Genomic DNA, 26,186 nt, shown 5'->3' on the forward strand with positions numbered 1-26,186 from the left:
GTAGTTTTTTAATATCCGGTATCCGGCCGGATAGTGAGTTACTAATTACTATCCGGTATCCGGCCGGATAGTAAATTTAGGCCGGATATCCGGCCTACCGGATAGTTACCGGATATCCGTTTCATCTCTACTTGTGATTTCCTATACCTAAGTGCGTTATTTTATTATTATTATTACCTACTAATACATAATAAAAATACCTATGTATATCTCGAAGTATATAATAAATCTAGAATAAATAGATAAATCAGACAAATAAATATAGAAAAAATAGATAATCAGCATCTTGTATACCTATGTATTTAAATTATCTTTAACATTTTATTATTCCTATACATATTTAAAATGACGTAGTCAGTACTTAGATCACTTTCATTTAGCCGCCGNTTATTCAAATCTACGGATCTTTGTTTGATTACTAAGCCAATGTGACATTAATGTTAAAAGATAAAATTTAATCTAATTTATTTACGTGTAATCACCTGTACCTCTAGTAGGAAAAACTTTCGAGTTCGTTTCGTTGCGTATTCAAAGTGTCATCGAAAAATTTTGTATGAAAAATTAAACAGCGCCCCCTAGGGCGGCTATAATATATAAATAAATAAATAAATCTTTGGACAATTTCACACAGCGCCAGCTAGCCCCAAAGTAAGCAACTCAATGCTTGTGTTATGGGTGCTAGCTTAACGGATATACTACTTATATACTTTATTTTTATTAAATACATACATATTATACATATTTACACCCAGACCCGTCACAGAAATTAAAATTCATCATTTCAATTTCTGCCCGGCCGGGAATTGAACCCGGAACCTCTCGGCATAGTAGTCCGTTCTGAACCACTACACCAAACGGCCGACAAAGCTATCTTGGATACATACCGAAATGCATAGGTATGTATCCAAGATAGCTTGGACACATTTACAGAGCACAATCAAGTCCTGGACTAAGCAAAGGCTTGTAGTATACATAACAGACCAATAACTTTCTGCTACTTGAATAAAAACAAGCAACAAATTAAATAAAAACAAGTTAAAATATCTTGTACAACACACTTTATTTCATAAAGTTTCCGTATATTTCTCTGTCCGTATATCATCAAACGGATCAATTCAGGGTATCGTCTCAGTCCTAACATCAGGGTTTCTCGTCACACCCATATCCCCGCTCGTCCCTTCTTCGTTAACACTATTGCCTTGGCTACTTGTGGTGGAATTACTACTCCTGGGCACTGAAGGAGAACTCATTGACATGAGGTCGAAGGGCACGTTGCCAGTGCTTGAAGACCCTCGGTTCCTTCTCCATAGCGTTCCCTTCTTGTACCATATCACGCCAGCTAGTAGCACTACTAATGCTAGAGCTGCAACAGCCATACCTACAATGCCAGCTTGTGACAGCGTCCTAGGGGTCTGAACTGAAATTTCAATGCCAATTAGATTGGGAATAATGATAGTGTTATGGAGTTGACAGACGTTTAATAAAGAACTGAGCAGAAATTATGATCGGGGGAGAAGGCAAAGCGCTTTAGGCACACAACAACAAGGCAAAAGATATGTTATTCATATGAGTACTTAGCATGCAATATGAAATATGAAAATTAGAACAGCATTCTCGTATTTATACGAAATTGACTTTATTTAAAGCATAACTGATCACACCAAAGCAAAAAAAAACATGGTAATAATGTAGTGAACCCCTCACAAGCATATAAGAATTTAGCTTAGTTAGCGTAACGACAATAACACCAATAACACCACAATAAAGTAACATAAAAAATGAAATTCAGTATTTCTTCCCAACACCCTCGAAACATAAAACACAGAACTCCAAAAAAATTATGCCTTAACACTTTTCTAGACAGTGAGCTGCTATAGCCGTCATAACAATTAAACTTCTATCGTGTCTGGGTTTCTGTCCGGGAAAGTGTTAAACACATTATGTAGAAGTTGACTCACTCGTCTCATCCACGAAAAGCGTCATATCGTCCTTCGACTCCAAAGTATCAGTATTGATCAGCGCCGCACACGTCCAAGCGCCGATGTCCTCAGATTCGACACTCGAGATGGTCAGCGAACAATCCCCATAGTCCAGACTGCGACCGGGCGTGAAGTAGTATCGACCCAGTATCGCCCTAAAATGTTATTGTTCGTTTTTAAATGTCTCTTTGTGACCTTTTTATGAGCTTTAAATATGTACGATATCAACTAAGTCCCAATTGACCTAAAATCTAATGATTTAAAAGCGCTATACAATCGTAATTAAAAACATAAATAAAGTTCTTTTGACCTTGAAAGATTTAGTTAAATTAAATTAGTGAAAATGAAATTAGTGAAATGCGACTGTCATTGCAGTTTACATAGCTTTACTGTAGTAACGCTAGAAACTCAAGAATTCAAAAAGATGCAGGTATTTACTTACTTAACTTCGTTTCATTTAATGATAAGTGTAAATTTCCCAGTTTCAGATTTTCCAATAAATAAAGTATCTACCAAAAGCTGTATGTCGTATGTACACTCAGAGATTATAAACGTAAACTTACGCATCCGAAGTCACAGTAGAATCGATGCTGATCCCCACATAGTTCGGACTTAAGAACCGGCAGTAGTCCAAAGGCCGGTTGCCATTCGATGTATGGCAGTACAATGTAGCATTATATCCTACTTGGACACCTATCTCTTTCTTATTAGCGGCCAGTGGACCAGTGACGCGAACGTTAACTCGGTCCGTAAGTTCGATTCCTCGTTGGTCTGTCACGCCCATATGGCACACCCAGTCCCCAGAATCGCTTTCGGAGGCGTGGGAAAAGGTGATCCCACAGTCGCCGGTTTGAAGGCTCTCACCTGTGTACCTGGAGGAGTTAAATTAGTACTTTATTTGTCGTTACAAAACGTAAGCGTGTTTTATAAAAAGACAAACTTATTCTAGAAAAAAAGTTATTAAATGTTTATAGCCCATAAATAAATGAAAATATGCAAAGCTTTACCAAGTAGAGGGCAATAGGGTAATGAACTACAAGTTCAAGCAACAAAAACATAGAATAGCAAAAAATGGAATTTAAAAATAAACAAACTAAGCAAAGGTTTTGATAGGTTACATTATATAAATAGGTACAGTCCTCTCAACTTAAGCTGAGAATTGCATTTGTGTGAGTGCACACCGATAGTTTAGAGTGGCAATCGGCTTGAAGCGCGGCGCGTCCCGCGCATGGTTTATTATAGCAAGCGGCCTGAAGCGCGGCGCGTCCGCCACGCACCGCTTCCTTGTCGCTCACATCACAACTCACATACTTCACTTCACCCCCGGTACTGGTAGCAGCACAGATATNAATTGAGAACCTCCTCCTTTTTGAAGTCGGTTGAAAACGGATATAAACATACTTAAATACCACTTACAATTAAAAGGTAAATATAAACAATGATTATTTATTTTACAACGATAAAAGTTGTTTTGAAGTGCAATTCTTGATATTCGACCATTGTCGAGAATAGTTGTTTATTAGAGAATAAATTTTATAATATTACATTAACTTAAAATGACTAAAAACTAAAATTTAAAAATTAAATACCTACATTTTTTTTGTAAATACATACTTATTATACATATTAACACCCAGACCCATCACAGAAATTAAAATTGAACCAAACCCAAACTTGATGCGATTGTGTCGTTTTATTGCGAATTACCTTCCAGCTCCATCATTAGACCCTGATTACTATATAGAATTAAAGTACTCATCAATACAAAACGAACGAGCCCAAACTCGGTGGATTTAAGTCGTTTTATTATAGAGTTCCTATGGCCACCTTCCAGCTCCATCATCAGATCAGCTCCATGTCATCATAATATTGCATGGTCATCCAAATCACATGTGTTTGCGAAATTTCAGCTTAATCGGTTGCCTGGAAGTGGGTCTTAATTCAGCTTGCAGGATTCCACCCATAAAAATATGAGCCAGTCACTGTAATATGACGTCACGCGCATAAAATGGCGGATTGGCCGCCGCCCGCACTTTTAAAATTCAATATCTTGGAAACTAATTGACGTATCGAAATAATTCTTTCACGTGTATTTTTTATTTTTAACAGAGAATACAGAAAGCTAAAAAACAAAATTAGTGAACATTCTTCATTGAAAAGGTGCTCTTCTCTTCTTATTAGAAATAAATATTTCCATCGTTTCATAAAAACATCGTAAACAATGATGGTTAACCCATTGTATGATCACGTTTATACATTAGCTAAGTACGGAACCATTAGGAACATTTTATTTTTTAAATAATTAATGGTATCAAGCGTTACTTTGCGGAAAACCACGAGTTCGTGTGAAAAATTTAATTACTTTAACTTCCCGTAACCCCTTCGTTAACATAGTTATGTACATAATAACAATTAACAATACACGTGCTTCTAAATAGTTAAGTTGTTTGGTGGTACAGATGACGGCACTTCAACCTAAACTCTGTGACATCTTATACGGAGTGTTAGGTAAATGGGTAGGTATATGAGGCATGAGCCGACACTAGCCCATGTTAACATAATGCAATAAATGGTATGGTGAAGTCAGAAAATGTATATCATCATTTTAATTTTCATACAAATCTGATTTTATAAATTTTATTTTGTATGAACATTTAAAAAATTTAAATGATGGTATCAAATTTCTGACTTCATCATACCATTTATATGCATATGTTATCATGGGCTAGTGTCGGCTCATATCATATACCTACCCATTTACCTAACAGCCTGTATGTATACCTAGTTTTAATAAAAGCTATTTTGCAACAAAAAGTATAGCTCTATATGCTGTGGACTCTCTACCGTTAGACATTAAAATATTCCCAAAATTAAAAAGTCTTTATTTTTCAGAGGGAGTTCAAGTACGAATCGACAGCAAACTCATTCACGTGAAGAACAGCAAGGGGGAGCACTTCAAACTGGTCACACCCATGTACAAATATGACATCGAGCGCACCACATTCGACTTGAAGAACCTATTCAATGGCAACAAGCAATTGGGTAATATAACAGGAAAATATTATTAACAGTATCTCATACCATAGGACCCCAATGTTGCCCGATGAGCCTCGTTGCTTCGTGAAGCTCACACTCGGCTTCGTCGGTACGCGCACCGACGATCGTTAAACGGCTAGAGTACCTTCTGTACTCGCCACTGTGCCCGGTGAAGCTGGAAAAGCTCTTCGAGTTACCAGCGCGCGTCTCTTAAAAAAACATTAACTATTGCCACTGGACTGGCCAAAGAAACGTAGAGTACGGCCCTTTACAACTCGCTGAAGATCCTTATGGGGCCCATAGTAAGAGACCGCGTCTTTGATAAAACATAATTTATTAGTCATAAACTATGAATATTATTAACTTAATAAGTTAACGTATAGTTGTGAACAAATGATAATTAGGCACTCCTATAATTTGGCTTCCTGTTGACAAACTTTGTCGAAGACATTAAAATATGTGCGCACATTTATTGCCTTTTGCGTATAATATTTAGCTTTGGTCCATTCCACTTTGATCACCTGAATTAGATCACCCAAGTGATCATAGGCGATACTTTGGTGTCTTGATCACCCATGGATGAGGTGATCTCTATTATAGGTGATTTAATCCAGGTGATCAAAGTGGAATAGACCGTGTACACAATCTCTTGACACCTCACAAATCTAAGATTTGAACATAACAAATTAAAGCACTGTATTACAAAAACACTAATTAAAATTATTATTCCAGCGGAGACTACTCTTAAATTCGCAAACGAAAACTGGAGGCAGCTTATGGACGAACTAGCGCCGCCAGCGATCAAGCAAATCGTCATCACCTGTGTCAAGGCGATGAACAAATTCTTCGCGAACGTCCCGATCGGAAAAATGGTCATAGGCTACAAAGACCGGCTATAATGTGATAAATATATTATATTATAGTTAATTAAATTTAAGTACCTTATGTTAACAGGTGTGGTATACGTCAAAGTAACTTACGACTGCATTCATGCGATGTGAAAGCTATTTATTTTATTGAGATGATTTTACTTTATTAAAATCATAGTCGTTCATTTACTAATTTAATGCATCTTGTTTTTGTTTGGCAAAGTATTACAAATGGATTACCATTAAAATGCATGTCAGAACTTCACAAAAGATGGAACTACAGTTTAAAAGGCATGAAATGCAGTTTTACTGTGATACAATCAAATAGTACATAATTGGTATATACTCAAGTTCGCACAATTGTATGTTAATAATTGATTGTTAGTGAGACTTTTTATTGTTAAAAAGCAACAATAAATGCTTTTTAAACATCCTACTTTTTATTATTTCTCACAAGAATGAGAACCATCCACGATACTGACAAATTATTTTTCGCTTTTACACGCAACGAAAATTAACATTGAGATATTTCTAAGAATAATAATGATAAAATTGCAATTATTCAAATCTACGGATCTTTGTTTGATTACTAAGCCAATGTGACATTAATGTTAAAAGATAAATAATCTAATTTATTTACGTATAATCACCTGATCTATATCGATCGACATAGGACGACGACGTTACATTGCCGCACTAATTGTTTTTTGCCTAAATATTGCTACCGTCTTACCTTGTGTAAGGCAAATACGAGTAAATGCATAGGCATGTGTCCAAGAACAGAGCACAACCGGGTCCTGAACTAAGCAAAGGCTTGTAGTATATGTACATAACAGACCAATAACTTCCTGCTACTTGAATAAAAACAAGTTAAAATATCTTATAAAACACACTTTATTTCATAAAGTTTTCGTATATTTCTCTGTCCGGCCTTATCCAACGGATCAATTTAGGGTATCGTCTCAGTCCTAACATCAGGGTTTCTCGTCACACCCATATCCCCGCTCGTCCCTTCTTCGTTAATACTATTTCCTTGGCTACTTGTGGTGGAATTACTACTCCTGGGCACTGAAGGAGAACTCATTGACATGAGGTCGAAGGGCACGTTGCCAGTGCTGGAAGACTCATGGTTCCTTCTCCATAGCGTTCCCTTCTTGTACCATATCACGCCAGCTAGTAGCACTACTAATGCTAGAGCTCCAACAGCCATACCTACGATGCCAGCTTGTGACAGCGTCCTGGGAGTCTGAACTGAAATTTCAATGCCAATTAGATTGGGAATAATGATAGTGTTATGGAGTTGACAGACGTTTAATAAAGAACTGAGCAGAAATTATGATCGGGGGAGAAGGCAAAGCGCTTTAGGCACACAACAACAAGGCAAAAGATATGTTATTCATATGAGTACTTAGCATGCAATATGAAATATGAAAATTAGAACAGCATTCTCGTATTTATACGAAATTGACTTTATTTCAAGCATAACTGATGATCACACCAAAGCAAAAAAAAACATGGTAATAATGTAGTGAACCCCTCACAAGCATATAAGAATTTAGCTTAGTTAGCGTAACGACAATAACACCAATAATACCACAATAAAGTAACATAAAAAATGAAATTCAGTATTTCTTCCCAACACTCTCTAAACATAAAACACAGAACTCCAAAAAAATTATGCCTTAACACTTTTCTAGACAGTGACCTGCTTTAGCCGTCATAACAATTAAACTTCTATTGTGTCTGGGTTTCTGTCCGGGAAAGTGTTAAACACATAAAATATGTAGAAGTTGACTCACTCGTCTCATCCACGAAAAGCGTCATATCGTCCTTCGACTCCAAAGTATCAGTATTGATCAGCGCCGCACACGTCCAAGCGCCGATGTCCTCAGGTTCGACACTCGAGATGGTCAGCGAACAATCCCCATAGTCCAGACTGCGACCGGGCGTGAAGTAGTATCGACCCAATATCGCCCTAAAATGTTATTATTGTTAGTTTTTTAGACGTGTTATTTTTTTTTTCTTTACTAACACTCCCGGGCAGTAACCCAGACACAAAGCCAATATAAGGCTGTTTACTTAATTGTTATGACGTATATAGCAGTTCACTGTCCAGGAAAGTGTTAAGGAAACAAACAGAATGAGTTTAGACATGTGAACTTAAAAAATAAAAACAGTACAGTAGCCTAATCAGTTTCCACAGATAAACTTTACAAGTTAATCGAAAGTTGAGCATAAGAATATGAACGATATCAACTAAGTCCAAATCAAGTGCAATTTGGTCCAATTTTCTTCATCACAAACTACATTGCCTTCTTACTATAAGCCTAGCGCTTAAATCAGTCAGTACCTGAGGTATAGGAGCGCCACGGGAGGAGTCTCACTGATATTTGACGCCAACAAAAACGGGTGTTTTTGTTGGCGTCAATATCAGTGAGACTCCTCCCGTGGCGCCTGACGCCTGACTGAGGTATGAGTAGGGCATGCAATTCGGATATCCGGATATCCATATTATTCGGATATTCGCCACATTTATTATTCGAATAGCATCTATATAATTATTCGGTCTTTTCGAACAATACGAATACTCCTTTCCTATTAAAAACTTGTAAAAATATCTGACCGCAAACTACTTAATAAAACTTAAACTATTAAAACTGCAGGCAAGAAGTTAGCGGTAAGGTTAGATGAATGGACAAGTGCGCGCAATCACAGATATCCCTTCAAATGGCAACCAATATTTGCGAAAAAGGTTAAAGTGCCAGGCATATGGTTTCCGATGGTGCTAGTGTAATGGTGTAGTTATCTCCTGTTGTAATGAGATTTTTTGTTTGTAGTAAATCAGCAGGAGTCCAGTGACTCAGTTGCCCTCAGTGGTCATGGTTTCTCAACTGTCCTGGAATCTACTAAGGAGACTCCTGACACTAGCTCTTTGCAGTCTGCTCAATAGGAAGCCTTCAATGGTCATGAGTTGTTGGACTGATGAGTTTGGATGATTTGAAAGTTTATTCTTGTAACGGAGTGAGTGGCTCTTTATTTCCTCCCTGACTGTGGGTAATGGCAAGTCCTGATAGATGAGCCTGTTGCTGATATACCACGGGATTTGGTCGTAAAACGTATGGCTTTTGTCTGGAAGCGCTCGATTATGTCGAGATTGGAGTTGGCAGCTGTTCCCCACAGCTTTATCCCGTAGGTCCAGATAGGTTTAATAATAGTTTTGAAGACCATCATTTTGCTACTGGTGCTCAGCTGTGACTGGCCTCCGACAAGCCACATCATGTTTCTTAGTTTGGCATCTAGGTGCTTCCTCTTTGTCCATATTATTTGCTTTCTCCAGGTTAGCCTGCGGTCCAAGTGCAAGCCCTGATACCTAACGTCCTCAGCGGCTCAGCCTGAGGTATTTGGATACCATTAAGTTTAACCGGTGGGCAGGAGTTTCTTCTGAGAGTGAAGGTTACATGAACATGCACAGATTTTTCTCCGTTCGCTTTATTACGCCACGAATGGTACCATTTCTCCATTTCCGTCAGGCTTTCCTGGAGATAGAGTGAGGCCGTGACTGGATCGTCGTGTGTTAACTAAATAATTTAATTTACACGTGTTTTCATGCGATGGCCAAGTCAATATATTTATGTAAAACGTTAAAGATTTCCTGGCCTGGACTTGGTATTACATGGATCTCACAACTTTTTACCGTAGAACAACTGAGTTGCGAGACTTGGTTTTTTTGACAAGTATTGTTTTTGATGGGATCTCATTTCTTTTTGTATTTTGTAGACAGCAGTTATGTATCTAGAAAACTGGACCGAAATTGAAAAATTTTACTCGACTTGGCGGTTGCACTACCGTGCCCCCAAATATTTTAGTTTTTCCTTGATTCATACACCAAACACTACTTATATTCCAAATTTGAAGCTTCTAGGTCTGCTAGAAGTGCCTTAGAGTTTTGATGATCGGTGAGTCAGTGAGTCAGTCAGTGAGTCAGTCAGTGAGTGACAAAATTATGTAACTTTGATCCGTTATAATTCTTAAACTACTGGTTCAAATTGAATGAAATTTTAAATATACCGTGTCTTTATAATGCCTGCATAGCTAATGAAAATTCAGCCTTCTAGTTTTATCCACAACGAAGTTACAGGCGGTCGAATTGCTTCGAGAAAAGGATGGTACGGCCGTGCCGCTTTTTTGCACGACTTGGTGGGGGCACTGCCGTGCCCCCAGATGTTTAAATGCATCATCATTTCTTGTCCTTATAGTGATTTTCAGATTGGCCGGTTGTAAGCGGTCTGCATTCAGCGTGTATGCAAGAATTGCATATTAATAAGTGGGATTTCCCAGCTTACGATTGCCAAAATCTGTATGACGTACATGCTTATCAAATAAACAGTATAAACCTTAACTTACGCATCCGAAGTCACAGTAGAATCGATGCTGATCCCCACATAGTTCGGACTTAAGAACCGGCAGTAGTCCAAAGGCCGGTTGCCATTCGACGTATGGCAGTACAAAGTAGCATTATATCCTACTTGGACACCTATCTCTTTCTTATTAGCGGCCAGTGGACCAGTGACGCGAACGATAACTCGGTCCGTAAGTTCGATTCCACGTTGGTCTGTCACGCCCATATGGCACACCCAGTCCCCAGAATCGCTTTCGGAGGCGTGTGAAAAGGTGATCCCACAATCGCCGGTTTGAAGGCTCTCACCTGTATACCTGGAGGAGTTAAATTAGTACCTACTTTATTAGTGGTTACAAAACGTAAGCTATTGTCTATGCTATGTCTGTACGCTTTATCGTAAAAAATATACAGCTAACTCATTTACTTTTCGTTCCACTAACACTTACAATAAGGAATACACCAATATAGCATTGATAGCACATAAATACTTTTATTTTGGAAACATTATGTATATTTTGAACTTGTATTTAATACATAATTAGGGATTTGTATTTAATTGGTAAATGTGGGTACCTGTTTAAATTCACCCCATTTATATTAATGTTGTTTTATTTTATTCTTCTGTTCTCTTGTTTCTATCTGTACTTTTATTTGTTTAGCAAACTGATACGCGTCTGTTGAACTATTTTTTTAACAATAATGTACAATTACAGGCACTGTTTAGTCTATTGTAAAAACTTAATATTTATGTAAAACTTGTAACTATACATGACTGTTTGATGCCTTAAATAAATAAATAAAAAAAACAAAGTAAGCGTGTTAAAAGCCAAACTTATTCTAGAAAAAATAAGGTTTTATAGCCAATAAATAAATGAAATATGCAAAGTTTTACAAACTAGAGGGCAATGGGGTAATGAACTACAAGTTCAAGCAACAAAAACATAGAATAGCAAAAAATGGAATTTAAAAATAAACAAACTAAGCAAAGCAAGCAAAACTACTTTGGGTTTTGTTAGGTTACATACATACTAGTAGCTATTGCCCGCGTGAGTAAAAAAGTATGAACAAAAAATGCATAGTCACAAGTGTTTGTACTCTCTTGGTACAATAAGCAATTTTAGTATGCAAGTCATCCAGCTACTTTAACTAATAGTGAGAACTATGCCCTTACCAAAAAGGTTGATTTTCGTCAAGCAGCGGCACCGCTGAGAACTGTGTTCCATTGGGGTGTAAGAACCAGCAGTAAGACAGCGACTGCTCAGCGCGACACGTCACTGTGAAGCTTCTGTCTTCTTGAACGAATACTGTCCTTATTTCCGCGTCTGCTTTCTCTTCTTCTAATGCCCTTGGAGCAGCTATGAAAAAAGTACTAGAATTTAAATGTGTATCAGAAATGTGTCTATGCAGGTCTATTTAGTATCAGAAGACCAGAGATCAGAGACCGATCGAATGAGGATCAGTACTGTTGTAGAAAATTCAATAAAACTAGTATCTACGTTAATCTTTAAGACATAAGAAAGATATATCTTTTTGTTTTTTTAATTATCCAAATCGGACCATTACTTACGAAGATATTAAGTAATAAACATAGACCGTTTTTGCCGCTAAAAGTCAACGTACGCAGGGCCGCGTAACGTCATTATATCCGAATCGAGCGCAGCCGGCGTACTATTGGGATGGAAAATATTTTTTTCCAGCTAAACTATCAGTTTTAGAAAAAAACTTTTAATAACATTTATTCATCAAAATAAAGTAACCTATCGACCAGTAATTTTTAAAAATAAAAATTGTGAAAAATAAGTATCGCTATGAAAAAATCGAACTGCCTAAGGCGGGAATTGAACCCACGACCTTTCGCTTGCCGGGCGACTGCTCTTCCAACTGAGCTACTTAGACACTGGATGAACCCGTCGAAATTTTCAAGTGTAATACGCTGTTACAGCCAGCGTTTGTTTCATCAATGTTAAGTATACCTACCCTACATCTAACAGAAATATTGTTGCAAATATTTAACTGTCAGTTAAGATGAAACAGCTCTTTTACATAGTTATTAAATTTTTTTTTTAAATTTAATAACTATGTAAAAGAGCTGTTTCATCTTAACTTAACTTAACTAAGTATCGCTATGTCCAAAAACCACATTTTCATAGGATTCGATGCAATGCGGAGACGCGGTTGGGGTGAGTGTAACTTAATGATTGTTTGTATTGAACATAATAATACATATTTCATAATAGAATAAAGATGCTTAAAAAGTCTTTAACATTGGGGTTGTGTATAAAGTCCATGGATATTTACTTCTACCTGAATCCAACAGTGTCGGCGTCGGACTTTCGATTTGAGGGTCGGTATTTCGATTTCCATCCTTGGATTATGGAATATTTAGGAGATCCGTATACGAACTAAAGTCGCTGACGTAGCCGACGGATTAGCAAGCTGAAGTGGCAATGGGCAGAGCACATAGTACTCAGAGTCGGCCGATGGGGCAGCAAGGTTCTGGAGTGGAGGCCGCGTACCGGAAAGCGCAGCATGGGACGTCTACCTACAACGTGGACCGACGACCATATAAAGATAGCAGGAAGACGCTGGATGCAGGCCGCTACCAACCGGGTGATATAGAAATCGTGTGGGGAGATGTTCATGTCCTGTAGGACGTCCACTGCTGATGACGAACTACAGTCAAATGATGATCATGATCAACTGCCAATAGTTGCCATGACTAAACCGTAATTACAGTTACGGAAAGTAGTTATAGTGTATTCATAACTCCCTTACTTTCTGGACTATTCCCACCTCTCGTTCCCACCACTGCAACTCCCGTGTAGCCAGGATCTAGCTTGACCGCCATAAAAACCCAACCAAAGAAGGTCAAGTTTGTCCCGGGGGAAAGTTAAACTGTCATTGGACCCGCAACGAAGTTAATCAGAGGAACATAAGAGGAGTTCGAAATTAAGGTTCGACTTCCCTCCATTGCAAAGCAGATGACAGGTGACAAACAGAGGTTTAAAACCTTTAAGAAAAGATTATGCACCACGGACAATAAATATCAATTATGGGGGCCTATCTTATTTATGAGCAATTAGCAACTACCTGCCAATAATATTTTTCACAAAATCGCTTAAAACGGAAATTTTTCCTTGTCGCGACAAGATCGTGTAATAAATATCGGAAACAGATGTAAGTATGTTGTATTGAATTAAGCATTATATCACGTTCATGTTTCCAAAGATCACACTCCCACAAGATATGGTGGGCAGGCTGCTCATGACTGACATCATCCATCAGTGGAACACTCGCAAAAAGGAGATTTACTTATAGAATCACATTAGACTTCTATGAAAAACAAATAGAACAAAGGGTAGGGGCAAGTGAACCCGTTACCCGTCGCCGGGAAGCGATCCAACCCTCACACTGATTTAGAATTTAATTAATGCTTTGTGTTGTAATTACAGTGAATGAATGTGGTCCTTCGCCTAAGTGGTATATAATTGAAATCGATTTAAGCCCCGGACTCGATAGTTTGTTGGATTAACAATAGTTTTATCGTGAATTTTAGATTGTGAATGACTAGTGGTTTATAAAAGAACGACCACATGATAACTGAAACTGAAATGTATTGTATTGGAATGTACTCGTATAATCCAACTAGCTGCCGCCCGTGACTTCGTACGCGTAGATCCCGTTTCACCCCCTTCATCTACATATCTCACGCGGTTTAGATTTTTTCATACAAATGTTTTTTCCCGCTAACTCCCGTTCCCGTGGGAATTTTGCAATATCCTGTTGTAACTAAGCTTTAAGTTTACTAAGGTACCTGCATGCCAAATTTCAAGGGTCTATCTTACGCGGTTTAGATTTACGAAAAACCTAAAAGTAATGTTAAATCTACTACAATTTGAAAATGCTCGTAGCAAATCAATCATAGCAACCTCTACATTTGAACTCTATAGAAATAATTAAAATAAAATGTCGGTACGTAGGTATAGACTATGACAAAAGAAATGAGTATTAAAAAAAGGCTTCTCATATAAAAACTTCTTTTTAATTTATGACTATCATCGTCATCCATTTGTTCCAACGGTAAAGACAAAAAACTGGTATTTATTCGGCACTGAATAATTTGTTCACTTTTGTTTTCGGGCTCAGAATACAGATGTTCTGTATTATGTATTCTGTAGTTTTCGGGTGAAATTGCGGGAAAAGCTAGTAGTTAAGAGTCTTGCAGGCATAGTAAATTAATAAAAATAAGTAATAATACTCTATGGTCAAGTATTTGGAGAGGACTCACTCAATTCGGTGGAATACCGTATCGACACAGTAGTTAGCTCATATATCTACTGTGGTATCGATTTCCGTGGGTCACTCAAAGTTTGGACACTTCGTGTTTCAGTTTACTTAGGACATTATGGGGTTGAATGGACACAATAATTAAACGAAAAGAATGTACATTATTGCTTCGAAGGGAATATTAAATCGTCAATAGCATCGAGCCATCTCAGATAAGAATGTGAATATTTTTAAACCGGCAGACAGTGATGACTGAGTTTGTTGCGGCGCTTCTTCTCAGCACTTGCCAAATGTTGGACTCGAAGCGCTGGTAGGGAAAAAAAAGAATGAGACATGTATATGTTACAGGAAATGTATGAATTCTAGGAATTGTATACTATTCCTAGGAAATGTATACAATTCCGAAGCTATTTAGGAAATGTATAAAATATTGCTTCAGAGCCTTCATATCCTAGGACATGTATACTCTTCCTAGGAATTTTATAGAATTCCAATATTGTATTAGGAAATGTATAAAACTAAGCGGCACAAGCGCGGTCGTGTGATCGGGTGCCCTTCAGTACGCCTAAAATTTCATTTAGCCAAACCACATTGGCCGATAGGTACTTTTAACTCACAACTAGATTATTGTTTAGCCTGAAAGTTGTTTTCGCACTATTATACTTTGGCTGAAAAAAATATTTGCCTATTGGNGCCCGCGTGAGGATAAAAAATATCAACAAAAAATTAATAGTCACAAATGTTTGTACTGTACGAGCATCGAACTTTCAACCTCTGGATAATAAGCAATTTTAGTATGCAAATCATCCAGCCAAATAATGAGAACTGGGGGCGTAGTGTGAGTTTACGTCAACCACATTCGATATCGACTGCGTAAAAAAGTGACATTAAATGTATGTCGGATTGTACAGCACCCCTTGCGGAAACTTTCAAAAACTAAAATCTTCATACATTTTTAACGGAGTCGATATCGAATGCGTTTGATGTAAACTCACACTACGCACACTATACTCTTACCAAAAAGGTTGATTTTCGTCAAGCAGCGGCACCGCTGAGAACTGAGTGCCATTGGGGTGTAAGAACCAGCAGTAAGACAGCGACTGCTCGGCGCGACACGTCACTGTGAAGCTTCTGTCTTCTTGCACGAATACTGTTCTTATGTCCGCGTCTGCTTTCTCTTCTTCTAACGCCCTTGGAGCAGCTAAGAAAAAAGAACTAGAATTTAAATGTGTATCAGAAATGTGTATATGCACGTCTATTTAGTATCAGAAGACCAGAGATCAGAGACCGATCGAATTGTACAGATGTCGGCAAGTCAACTTTAACACCGTGGTATTTTAATTAGTTGTAATAAAGCCGATTTTGCAACAAAAAAAAATGTGGTGTCACCAGTGCTCTGCCACTTTTTCAATGGAACCCAACTATGTAGTAACATTTTAGTGATCAATTAAGGGCTTCAACCCTTTTCTCGACAGACCCGTAAAAGCAAACTTTATTTAGTCTCACTCCTCACTGAACTTTGCTATATGAACTTTTTCATCTTTATTTTCTTCCGAAACCTGAAAAACGTTCGTAGCCTCAAAGGTTCGTAGTCAATCAATATGACTAGAACCACAGATCTAAAGCTTCAAAGCGGCCGGCGATGGCGATTTGCACGCGTTGGTCAAACTTACTATAATGAGTGGCCACGACGTTAATAAGCGCTTGCATGGGACTCTGCCTGACTAGCGCGTTGCCCACCCACTGCTGGGAGCCCACCGAGCATCGCCACGTGCCGTAGTCGCTGGCAGTCGGCGACTCTATGGTCATACCGCAGTGTTTGGCCACGAAGCCATCGCCGTAGTAACTGTAACCATACAGATAAATAGATGAATATAATACAGTCAGCGTCAAATAGTTCGTGACACTTTGGCTGAGTTGCACCATCAAACTTTGACCGTAACTATAATGTTAACTTCTGTTCTTTGTCCATACAAAGAACACCTGTTAACTCCAAACTCCATAGTTGACAGATTTTTGACGTTTGTCAAAGTTAAAGTAAGATGGTGCAACCCAGCCTTAAAGTAGCCAAAAATTTCGCAAAACGTCTTTGTTACTTGGAACAAGGTTGTAATGTCATATTTTTACCAGATTATAATATTTAGAAAAAGATCCTTTCTGTCTGTTGGTATGCTGGAAGAAGTACGCCTATGATAGCGAGAATAGTCCCTATAACCAAACTACAATAATGTTGGTGTCTATCGCGTTTCGATCTAATGTTTCAAGCTCATTGATTTATGCTTTTGATTAGATAAAAATTTAATTGTTTCGGAACTCGGACGGATGTTTACCTAATCGCGAGACGCACGATAAAGACATTTCCCTGATAAACCATTCACGCGGCGTAGTCGTGGCAGAAAAATACTAGTACAAAGTTCATATCATCAAGTCATTTTAGTTTTCACTGCAGGACGACCCTCTTTAGTTTACTAGAGACAAATGGATGATTTGGATAATACCTTCACCCCCCATGCTATGGGTAGACATATTTGTAGGTCTAGACTACATAAAATACTATATTAAAGATTTATTTATTTACTTAGATCCAGCACTTAGCTCATTCAGGGCCTGAATTAATTAGACTTCAGATTTGTATGCCCTGTCATAATATGTCAATGTCACCCCTCCCGTGCCGCTCCCATGCCTCAGGCACTGACTGATTTAAGCTTGACTTACTTGACTTATGGTCCTATGTCCCCTAGATGGGGCAGAGGGCGTCCACAACAGTCCTCCATCTCGTTCGGTCTTGAGCTTCTCGCTTGATCTCGCTTCTTGCCGATCTTCTTCGCCTCGTCCGCTACAGTGCGCCGCCAATTTTGCCTGGGTCGACCACGTTTGCGATTTAAGCGCTATACTATAAATTAATGCTAACCTGTGCACACCATCACTCAAGCCCTCCATAACGTTATATCCCAGAGAGTTGCTAGTCTTCTGGAAACGGCAGAACGTGATGTTCTTGCTTGTATGCAGGATGTTGCAGAAGAGATGGATCTTGTTCGTATTGGAGTCGTGAATGAAACCCACGTTGAGACGTTCAGCTGAAAATAGTTTGCACTTTTGTACCTATTATAATGATTCGTTATCTATGTTACNTAAAGGGCTGTTGATGAGCCTACTTTATTCTGATGAATAAATGTCATTACAAGTTTTTCTCTAAAACTGATAGTTTGTCTAGAAAAAAATATTTTCTATCCACGCAGTACGCCGGCAGCGTTCGGATCGGATATAGTGACGTCATCGTCCCCGCGCCGGGCGGTCAGTGAACTTTTTTTAGTAATTTGGCCATAACTTCGTCAATTTTTGTCGTAGAACAAAAAATTTTGGACTGTGTATTAAGGATTTCTTAGCCCTATAAATCTGCATTCACAGCTAAAAATCGAAATGATCCTCATTGTACAGATGTCGGCAAGTCAAGCCGATTTTGCAACAAAAAAAATGTGGTGTCACCAGTGCTCTGCCACTTTTTCAATGGAACCCAACTATGTAGTAACATTTTAGTGATCAATTAAGGGCTCCAGCCTTTTTCTCGACAGACCAGTAAAAGCAAACTTTATTTAGTCTCACTCCTCACTGAACTTTGCTATATGAACTTTTTCATCTTTATTTTCTTCCGAAACCTGAAAAACGTTCGTAGCCTCAAAGGTTCGTAGTCAATCAATATGACTAAAACCACAGATCTAAAGCTTCAAAGCGGCCGGCGATGGCGATCTGCACGCGTTTGTGTGGTTGAAGCTTAAGTCATTCAAACTTACTATAATGAGTGGCCACGACGTTAATAAGCGCTTGCATGGGAGTCTGCCTGACTAGCGCGTTGCCCACCCACTGCTGGGAGCCCACCGAGCATCGCCACGTGCCGTAGTCGCTGGCAGTCGGCGACTCTATGGTCATTCCGCAGTGTTTGGCAACGAAGCCATCGCCGTAGTAACTGTAACCATACAGATAAATACATAGATGAATTTATTACAGTCAGCGTCAAATAGTTCGTGACACTTTAACGTTTACTTGTGTTCTTTGTCCATACAAAGAACACCTGTTAACTCCCAACTCCATAGTTGACAGATTTTTGACGTTTGTCAAAGTAAAAGTAAGATGGTGCTGCAACCCAGAATTTCGCAAAACGTCTTTGTTACTTGGAACAAGGTTTATTTATTTATTTATTTAAACTTTTATGCCAAAATAAATTTGAACATAAGGCGAACTTAATGCACTAAAGCATTCTCGACCAGTTTACCTTTGGGTTTGTAAGGTTGTAATGTCATATTTTTACCAGATTATAATATTTAGAAAAAGATCCTTTCGGTCTGTTGGTATGCTGGAAGAAGTACGCCTATGATAGCGAGAATAGTCCCTATAACCAAACCACAATAATTTTGGTGTCTATCGCGTTTCGATGTAATGTTAAATGCTCATTGATTTATGCTTTTGATTAGATAAAAATTTAATTGTTTCGGAACTCGGACGGATGTTTAATGATGCACGATAAAGACATTTCCCTGATAAACCATTCACGCGGCGTAGTCGTGGCAGAAAAAAACTAGTACAAAGTCCATATCATCAAGTCATTTTAGTTTTCACTGCAGGACGATCCTCTAGTTTACTAGAGACAAATGGATGATTTGGATGATACCTTTACTCCCCATGCTCTGGCTAGACATATTAATAGGTCTAGACTACATAAAATACTACATTAAAGATTTATTTATTTATTTATTTACTCAGATCCAGCACTTAACTCATTCAGGGCCTGAATTAATGAGACTTCAGATTTGTATGCCCTGTTACGTCATAATATGTCAATGTCACCCCTCCCGTGCCGCTCCCATGCCTCAGGCACTGACTGATTTAAGCTTGACTTACTTGACTTATGGTCCTATGTCCCCTAGATGGCGCAGAGGGCGTCCACAACAGTCCTCCATCTCGTTCGGTCTTGAGCTTCTCGCTTGATCTCGCTTCTTGCCGATCTTCTTCGCCTCGTCCGCTACAGTGCGCCGCCAATTTTGCCTGGGTCGACCACGTTTGCGATTTAAGCGCTAAACTATAAATTAATGCTTACCTGTGCACACCATCACTCAAGCCCTCCATAACGTTATATCCCAGAGAGTTGCTAGTCTTCTGGAAACGGCAGAACGTGATGTTCTTGCTTGTATGCAGGATGTTGCAGAAGAGATGGATTTTGTTCGTATTAGAGTCGTGAATGAAACCCACGTTGAGACGTTCAGCTGAAAATAATTTGCACTTTTGTATATAAATGATTCGTTATTCAATAAAAAGCAGTATTGGAGAGAAAGCACAAGATGCATTGCGGCGGTATGACGCCGGAGCGATGTCGCTGCGTCCGTCTTACATATAAATATCTGTGGCGGGAGAGTTGTAATCCGAAATGCATCCAAAATTCATCTGTAGTGTGGCATAACTAAGGTTAGATTCCTACCAATCTTTATGAACAACGTAAGAGTCATGCAACATGGCACAGCTTAGGAATCGAACTCAAAACCATACTATCTGCATCGTTATTTCGTTAGGAACAAATATCCTATTTGCTATCTTAAACATCAAACTATGTAATTAGTTTGTAGATAGCAATGACTTATTAGTCTAGTCTAGCTAGAGTAGACTTTAATAAGTCGTGACACGATAATTGTAAAGATAATACTTTTTATCGGTCACTTATAATTACATAAGTTTAAATGCGAGATTAGCTTGCACCGCTACTGTTATGAAGTGTCCGCAAAAGGGGCGCGTGATAAACACGCTGAAAAAAGTCGAGATTCTAAAGATAATATAAATCAAACTTTTAGCTCTTTTTTTCCAAAAAGAAATGCATTGGCCGATGAGGACGGCCAGTATGGGACTTTCTCCACCAGAAGGGCGGGGCCTACGCACTAGAACCCGACGGTATACAAATGGAGCTGGGAGTTATTGTCCTAAAATTAGACATTCGTGTCCGCGGCTTTTAACCTAATCTAATCCTAGATCGTAGATAGAATCCTAATCCTAAATAGAATTCGAAGGACCAAAATTCCTTGCACATTAAAAAGCCTTACCTTCTACTGCCACTCTCCTATCCATGTGCAGTTCAGCAATTTTTCCCGGTAGACCAATGAGAACGCTCCAATCTCCCTGAACTGCTCTAGTCGCCTTATCCAAAGTGACTCGACAATGCCCTGGTATCAAGGAACTCTCAGAGAAAGGCTGAGCAACTAGACAGTATGAGTTGTCGAGACTAGTCAACTCGATGTCCTGGTTAGTGTCGCCATCTTGTAGATAAATGGGCGGGGCTGCATACGAAGACGTGTATTCTGCAATTGGAAATAAGAAATATGTCAGCTTATAAAGATGGAAAATACAGTCTCCAGCAAGTACTGACTAGAGACTAAGTACTAAGTAGAGACAACGCGATTGTAGTCTTTATTACCTTCAACATAGACCTCAATCCATCCCGTCATGGACTCGCCACCGCCCGTAGCATTCAGTCTCCAGCGACCCTCGTCTCCTTCTTCAATCCTTCGGACCCTGACTCCGCAACCGTCACCCCATTTTTCGAATCTGCACATAGGGATATGTTTTTAAAAATCTGTGTAAGAGGAATAACAATAATGCCGATTTAAATTAATGATCAGTACCTACTTGCTCTGGATTAAAAAGAGAGGAGCAGTCGCTTTAGGCGCTTGATGGTGCGGGGCACTAAAATGGCGAACACTATCTAAATAAACGGTGCTTCTGCGATTTAAACCCACAATACAGACAATTTCTACATCTAGTCATTGGATAAAAGGCGGACTTATTCCGAAGAAATATTCTCAGCCAGAACACCTTTGTTTTCGACGTTGCATAAATAATTATTCACACATTGGACCACAATAATTCACATTTTAAGTTCCACAGCCTACCATTCATCATTAGAATATAATTAAGAAAAAATGATATTTACAAATTAATAAATAAGGTCCATAATACTAACTAACCTATCGCTAGGAGGGGAGGACACATCAAACACCTTCCCAGTAGGAGTGGTGACCTGACAGGTTTCCTGGTGATCAGGCGTCGAGGTGGTCTTCATCAAGGCCTCTTGACCCGTAGCCACCTGCATCAAGCTCGGCCAGCCAAGACCTCTTTGCATCTTTAGAGGTCAATAATACTAACTCACCTATCGCTAGGAGGGGAGGACACATCAAACACCTTCCCAGTAGGAGTGGTGACCTGACAGGTTTCCTGGTGATCAGGCGTCGAGGTGATCTTCATCAAGGCCTCTTGACCCGTAGCCACCTGCATCAAGCTCGGCCAGCCAAGACCTCTATGCATCTTTAGAGGCCAATAATACTAACTCACCTATCGCTAGGAGGGGAGGACACATCAAACACCTTCCCAGTAGGAGTGGTGACCTGACAGGTTTCCTGGTGATCAGGCGTCGAGGTGATCTTCATCAAGGCCTCTTGACCCGTAGCCACCTGCATCAAGCTCGGCCAGCCAAGACCTCTTTGCATCTTTAGAGGCCAATAATACTAACTCACCTATCGCTAGGAGGGGAGGACACATCAAACACCTTCCCAGTAGGAGTGGTGACCTGACAGGTTTCCTGGTGATCAGGCGTCGAGGTGATCTTCATCAAGGCCTCTTGACCCGTAGCCACCTGCATCAAGCTCGGCCAGCCAAGACCTCTATGCATCTTTAGAGGCCAATAATACTAACTCACCTATCGCTAGGAGGGGAGGACACATCAAACACCTTCCCAGTAGGAGTGGTGACCTGACAAGTCTCTTGGTGATCAGGCGTCGAGGTGATCTTCATCAAGGCCTCTTGGCCCTTAGCCACCTGCATCACGCTCGGCCAGCCAAGTCCTCTTGCATACTCAGAAGGTCCTTCAGTTGGATGTCGAATGCAGCGATGTTGGCATGGATGGTGCTGCATCCTTGCATTGATAAAAACGTGTGCTTATGAGATTTATTGCAACCGAATCTAAATAATAAATCCTCAGATTTGTATTATGGCTTTTGAAAAAATCCTATGAAAAACGTAGGCAGAGTTTCTTCATCACGACGATCAGGTTTAAATGCACAAAGTCATTAAAATTGCATATTGTAGAACAAAGCCACTGAAGTTGCATTATTAAAATAATAAATAGTAACTTAACACCCAGTTAATATTACACAGAAGTGCATCAAGTTTAAAAATAAATAAAAATACTTACCTATTAATAACACAAATATCGCTATAAACTTCGTGCACCACATTTTAACACCACACTTTTGAAACTCGAAGAAACAACTGAGATTGAAATCACAGCTTAAATATGCAACCAAATAAAATGTATCAAGATTGCATTTTGTATCTTACGTTAAGTGATTGCGATAAAAAAATATAATATCAATCGCTGGTAATGATTTAGGTCTGGTATACACAAGCTTCCTTCACTAGATTCTAGATCTGTATGCCAAACACCTCGCAACAGTTAATACAGACAGGAACTTGGAGCTGATAAGTAGGTTTTAATAAATCATTAATGTATTGATAATAATTAATTAGCGTATAACAATGCAGTAGTTTTGAAAATTAGGATCTAACGATTTGGCAAGAGGAAATCAATGACTTTTTAATTTATTTCAGTTTTGAAACTTTTCTGGAAAAATATAAAATGCGCTTTTTCAACGTAATTTTTCTCTACTTTTAGATATAATGTAGGTACAAATGATTACATTTTAGTAAGTAAAATAAAATAAAAATATGGAAAAACAAAATAGGTGAAAAAATAACAGAAAAACAGGTAGGACTGTTTGTTTTATTTTTTAATATTATCGTTATTTGCTTTAAGAGTCCATATTGCTTTATTATAATCTACATTTCAATTATATTTTCTTACAAAACATTTAGATTTTAGACAGAACATTTTTCCATATTCATTTTATAAAATAAGGTAGTTAGGCACAAAATGCGTAAATTAGCCATTCTCACTCATATGTACTTTTAATTTTATACATTGTAATTATCTTAATCGACGAGCATTCTCATAATAACATTATTATAAAGATATTAAACTGATACCTAGTCCTACACCGTTTGCAGTGCTATTATCTGCATCTTGATAAATGTACAATGCATGTACGGAAGGACAACATCTGTGGCTGGTTTTAATGTCACGCGGACCGTCCGGTGCGGACCCGCTCCGCACGGCCAATCTGTATGAACTTCTAGGGAGCGTTTTAGAGTACAGCGGTCCGAAGGAATCACTCCGCTCCCTAGCAGTTCATACAGATCGGCTGTGCGGAGCGATTCGCACTGACAGTCCGCGTGACACTAAAACTAGCCTGTATCATGCACATTAGTATTTAAAGGTATTTCCTAAAAACCACTTGCAATCCAAAATCAAACTTCCTGCCTGCTAAAAAAGGCTCTGTTTTTTCACAGATAAAACTAAACTATTTTGCACGAACTTCGTTTTCTTTCATAAATCGAAAATATATTTTCTCTACTTTCACACCATTTACTGATTTGTTGGTACTAAAATAGACCCTGTTACTACATAAGATACACACAGCGTTAAGCTAAGATACATCATCTAGAAGTAACTTATGAAGCTGAATAAGAAACGACACTCAAAACCAAATTATGATTCTTTATATTGCTGCTCAAACGCAGTATTTATCGCGGCCTTAAACTTAAGCATAGATTACAATGTCATTTGTTAGATTTTTATGGGCTTATACTAAACTGGTTCGTATTTTTTCGTTTGTTGTGGTGTGTTCACACCTATAACGTCATTTCAAAGTACTAAAGCCTGGTCCGTGAGCACGTAGAATTTTGTCCAATGACCCCAAGCTACCCATCCTTATCGCTCACGTGTAATTATGTTGCTGTCGCGCTCACACACTCACTGCGGGCGCGCGTCACACAGTCGCGACAGCAATATATAAACCAAGCTTTAGCCACTAAGCCTGGTACACAATTCAAAAATGCCTTATAAACACAAAGAATTCGCTAACGCGTTAAAATCGAACTGATAAAATCTTGATGGCAGTTGATAAAAATCGTAAGTATCATTCATTGATGCATTACATTTCTAATTACATCCATCAATCAAAATATCTATCTACAACATCTGAGATAAATAAAGATATTGTTTAGGAAACTGACATGACGTCAATGTATGAAACATTTTATGTATTGATCATAATTAATGAAATAAATATTATGTATTTAAAGGCAATGAATCATCAAAATGTACGACTCAAGATTATATAGCTACTAAGTGAAAACTCACTATAGGATTGGAGTTGCTAGCAAGAAATATTACTTAAATAACACCAGTTAAGTTATACATAGTTCATTTATTGATACATTTTAATTCTTACCTATTATAGATTACTACAGAGATCAGTGTGCACTATGAATTATTTTGAGAGTTAACTATCAATTTTTGGGTTACTTTCTCTTTCACAGCGAGAAAAGGAATGACGTCGTCTGCTTCCTTCATGTGGCTTGTAGGCATCTGCAAAGGTAAAACATTTATGATAAAAAATATTACCCACATTCTAAGAAATCTTCTTCCTGTGCAAGAGACGTAAGTTTGTGTAGCATTTTGTGAATTTTCCACATTCTTACAATCTACTAGCCAAATAAGGGCTTGTGTCGTGTGTGTCGGCGCGATGCGATTTCGCAACGCAAAAAGAATTGCTATTGGAAGATGTTATTTCTCGTAGATTTTTACGTTGAGACGTCGCATCACAGTTTGTACAAGCCCTAAATGTGTAACACGAAACTAAATCTGTCGCAGATTTTATTGTTGTTACTGCGACAGTTAGTAATCTAATGTGCTGCAACTGAATTATTAGTTAGCAAATACCCTTGCTATCACTTTTGTGTCGAGATAAATAAAAGATTGAGCTGCAGTCAAATGTATTTTCATGCATTAGTTACAATATTCTCCTGTAATCTCTTAAGATCTTTTATAAATTATTATTTTACTCTACTTACATTTAAATCCTGTGCTTTCGATTCTTTTGCTGTAAATTCTCGCAGGATATAGTGAGAATCAAGCATATGGAACATTCTGGTTTCATTTGAACGCACCAAGACATCATCCACTCTCAGAAAGTATCTCAGCAATATGTACCAGTAGGATGGCATAACTCTCTGTAAATAAAAAGAAAAAAAGTCAATTTATTGACATTGATTCACACTTTGATGGTAAACAACTTTATGAATAGTAGTTACAATCCTTAGGAGGATTACTTAGTTTTTATTTGAAATCCAATAGCATTTATGCAAATTGGAATTCTAGTACTGTACATTAAGGTTTAAAAAGTTGAAAAGAAAACTATAAAAATAAGATGTATATTTTTATGTTAGACTAGCTTTCCGCCCGCGGCTTCGCCCGCGTGGAATTTTGTCTGTCACAGAAAAACTTTATCGCGCGCGTCCCTGTTTCAAAAACCGGGATAAAAACTATCCTATGTTCTTTCCCGGGACTCAAACTATCTCTATGCCAAATTTCATCAAAATCGGTTGCGAGGTTTAAGCGGGAAAGCGTAACAGACAGACAGACAGACAGACAGAGTTACTTTCGCATTTATAATATTAGTT

The 26,186-nt window shown here is 38.4% G+C and overlaps 2 protein-coding genes and 1 non-coding gene across 3 annotated transcripts in view; all 3 read right to left on the reverse strand.

Moving 5' to 3' along the window:
* Nucleotides 1–1,041: 1,041 nt before the first annotated feature.
* LOC114365140 (uncharacterized) lies at nucleotides 1,042–22,275 on the reverse strand. The gene is made up of 12 exons (XM_028321629.1): nucleotides 22,153–22,275; nucleotides 21,939–22,111; nucleotides 21,025–21,155; nucleotides 20,654–20,908; nucleotides 19,663–19,828; nucleotides 18,362–18,534; nucleotides 17,482–17,647; nucleotides 16,244–16,416; nucleotides 11,455–11,638; nucleotides 10,289–10,597; nucleotides 1,959–2,134; nucleotides 1,042–1,417 (listed from the first exon to the last, which is right to left on the reverse strand). Exons 1-12 carry the CDS (start codon nucleotides 22,273–22,275, stop codon nucleotides 1,116–1,118), a joined length of 2,331 nt encoding a protein of 776 aa, XP_028177430.1. The 3' UTR covers nucleotides 1,042–1,115.
* On the reverse strand, nucleotides 12,107–12,179 carry TRNAA-GGC (transfer RNA alanine (anticodon GGC)). Its single transcript has one exon. It is a non-coding gene; the product is annotated as a tRNA-Ala (tRNA).
* A 2,636-nt stretch (nucleotides 22,276–24,911) lies between the features above and the next one.
* The window catches only part of LOC114365141 (TIP41-like protein), a 2,773-nt gene continuing 1,498 nt past the window's right edge, over nucleotides 24,912–26,186 (reverse strand). Inside the window, exons 5-6 of the mRNA XM_028321631.1 lie at nucleotides 25,578–25,736; nucleotides 24,912–25,092 (exon numbers count right to left, since the gene is read on the reverse strand). Coding sequence (XP_028177432.1) covers nucleotides 24,988–25,092; nucleotides 25,578–25,736 — 264 coding nt within the window. The 3' untranslated portion in view covers nucleotides 24,912–24,987. The remainder of the gene's footprint in view (nucleotides 25,093–25,577; nucleotides 25,737–26,186) is intronic.

Source organism: Ostrinia furnacalis, unplaced genomic scaffold, assembly GCF_004193835.3.
Source record: "Ostrinia furnacalis isolate ACB-3 unplaced genomic scaffold, ASM419383v2 OfSCF7556, whole genome shotgun sequence".
Lineage (NCBI taxonomy): Eukaryota > Metazoa > Arthropoda > Insecta > Lepidoptera > Crambidae > Ostrinia > Ostrinia furnacalis.

Excerpts from the sequence above, each read along its gene's own strand:
- LOC114365140 (XM_028321629.1), bottom strand. The coding sequence starts at position 22,275 with ATGCATAGAGGTCTTGGCTGGCCGAGCTTGATGCAGGTGGCTACGGGT. Across the intron at positions 20,909-21,024 it reads GATTGAGGTCTATGTTGAAG|AATACACGTCTTCGTATGCA; the intron begins GTAATAAAGACT and ends TTCCAATTGCAG. Across the intron at positions 11,639-16,243 it reads CGTCGTGGCCACTCATTATA|CTGCTCCAAGGGCATTAGAA; the intron begins GTAAGTTTGACC and ends CTTTTTTCATAG.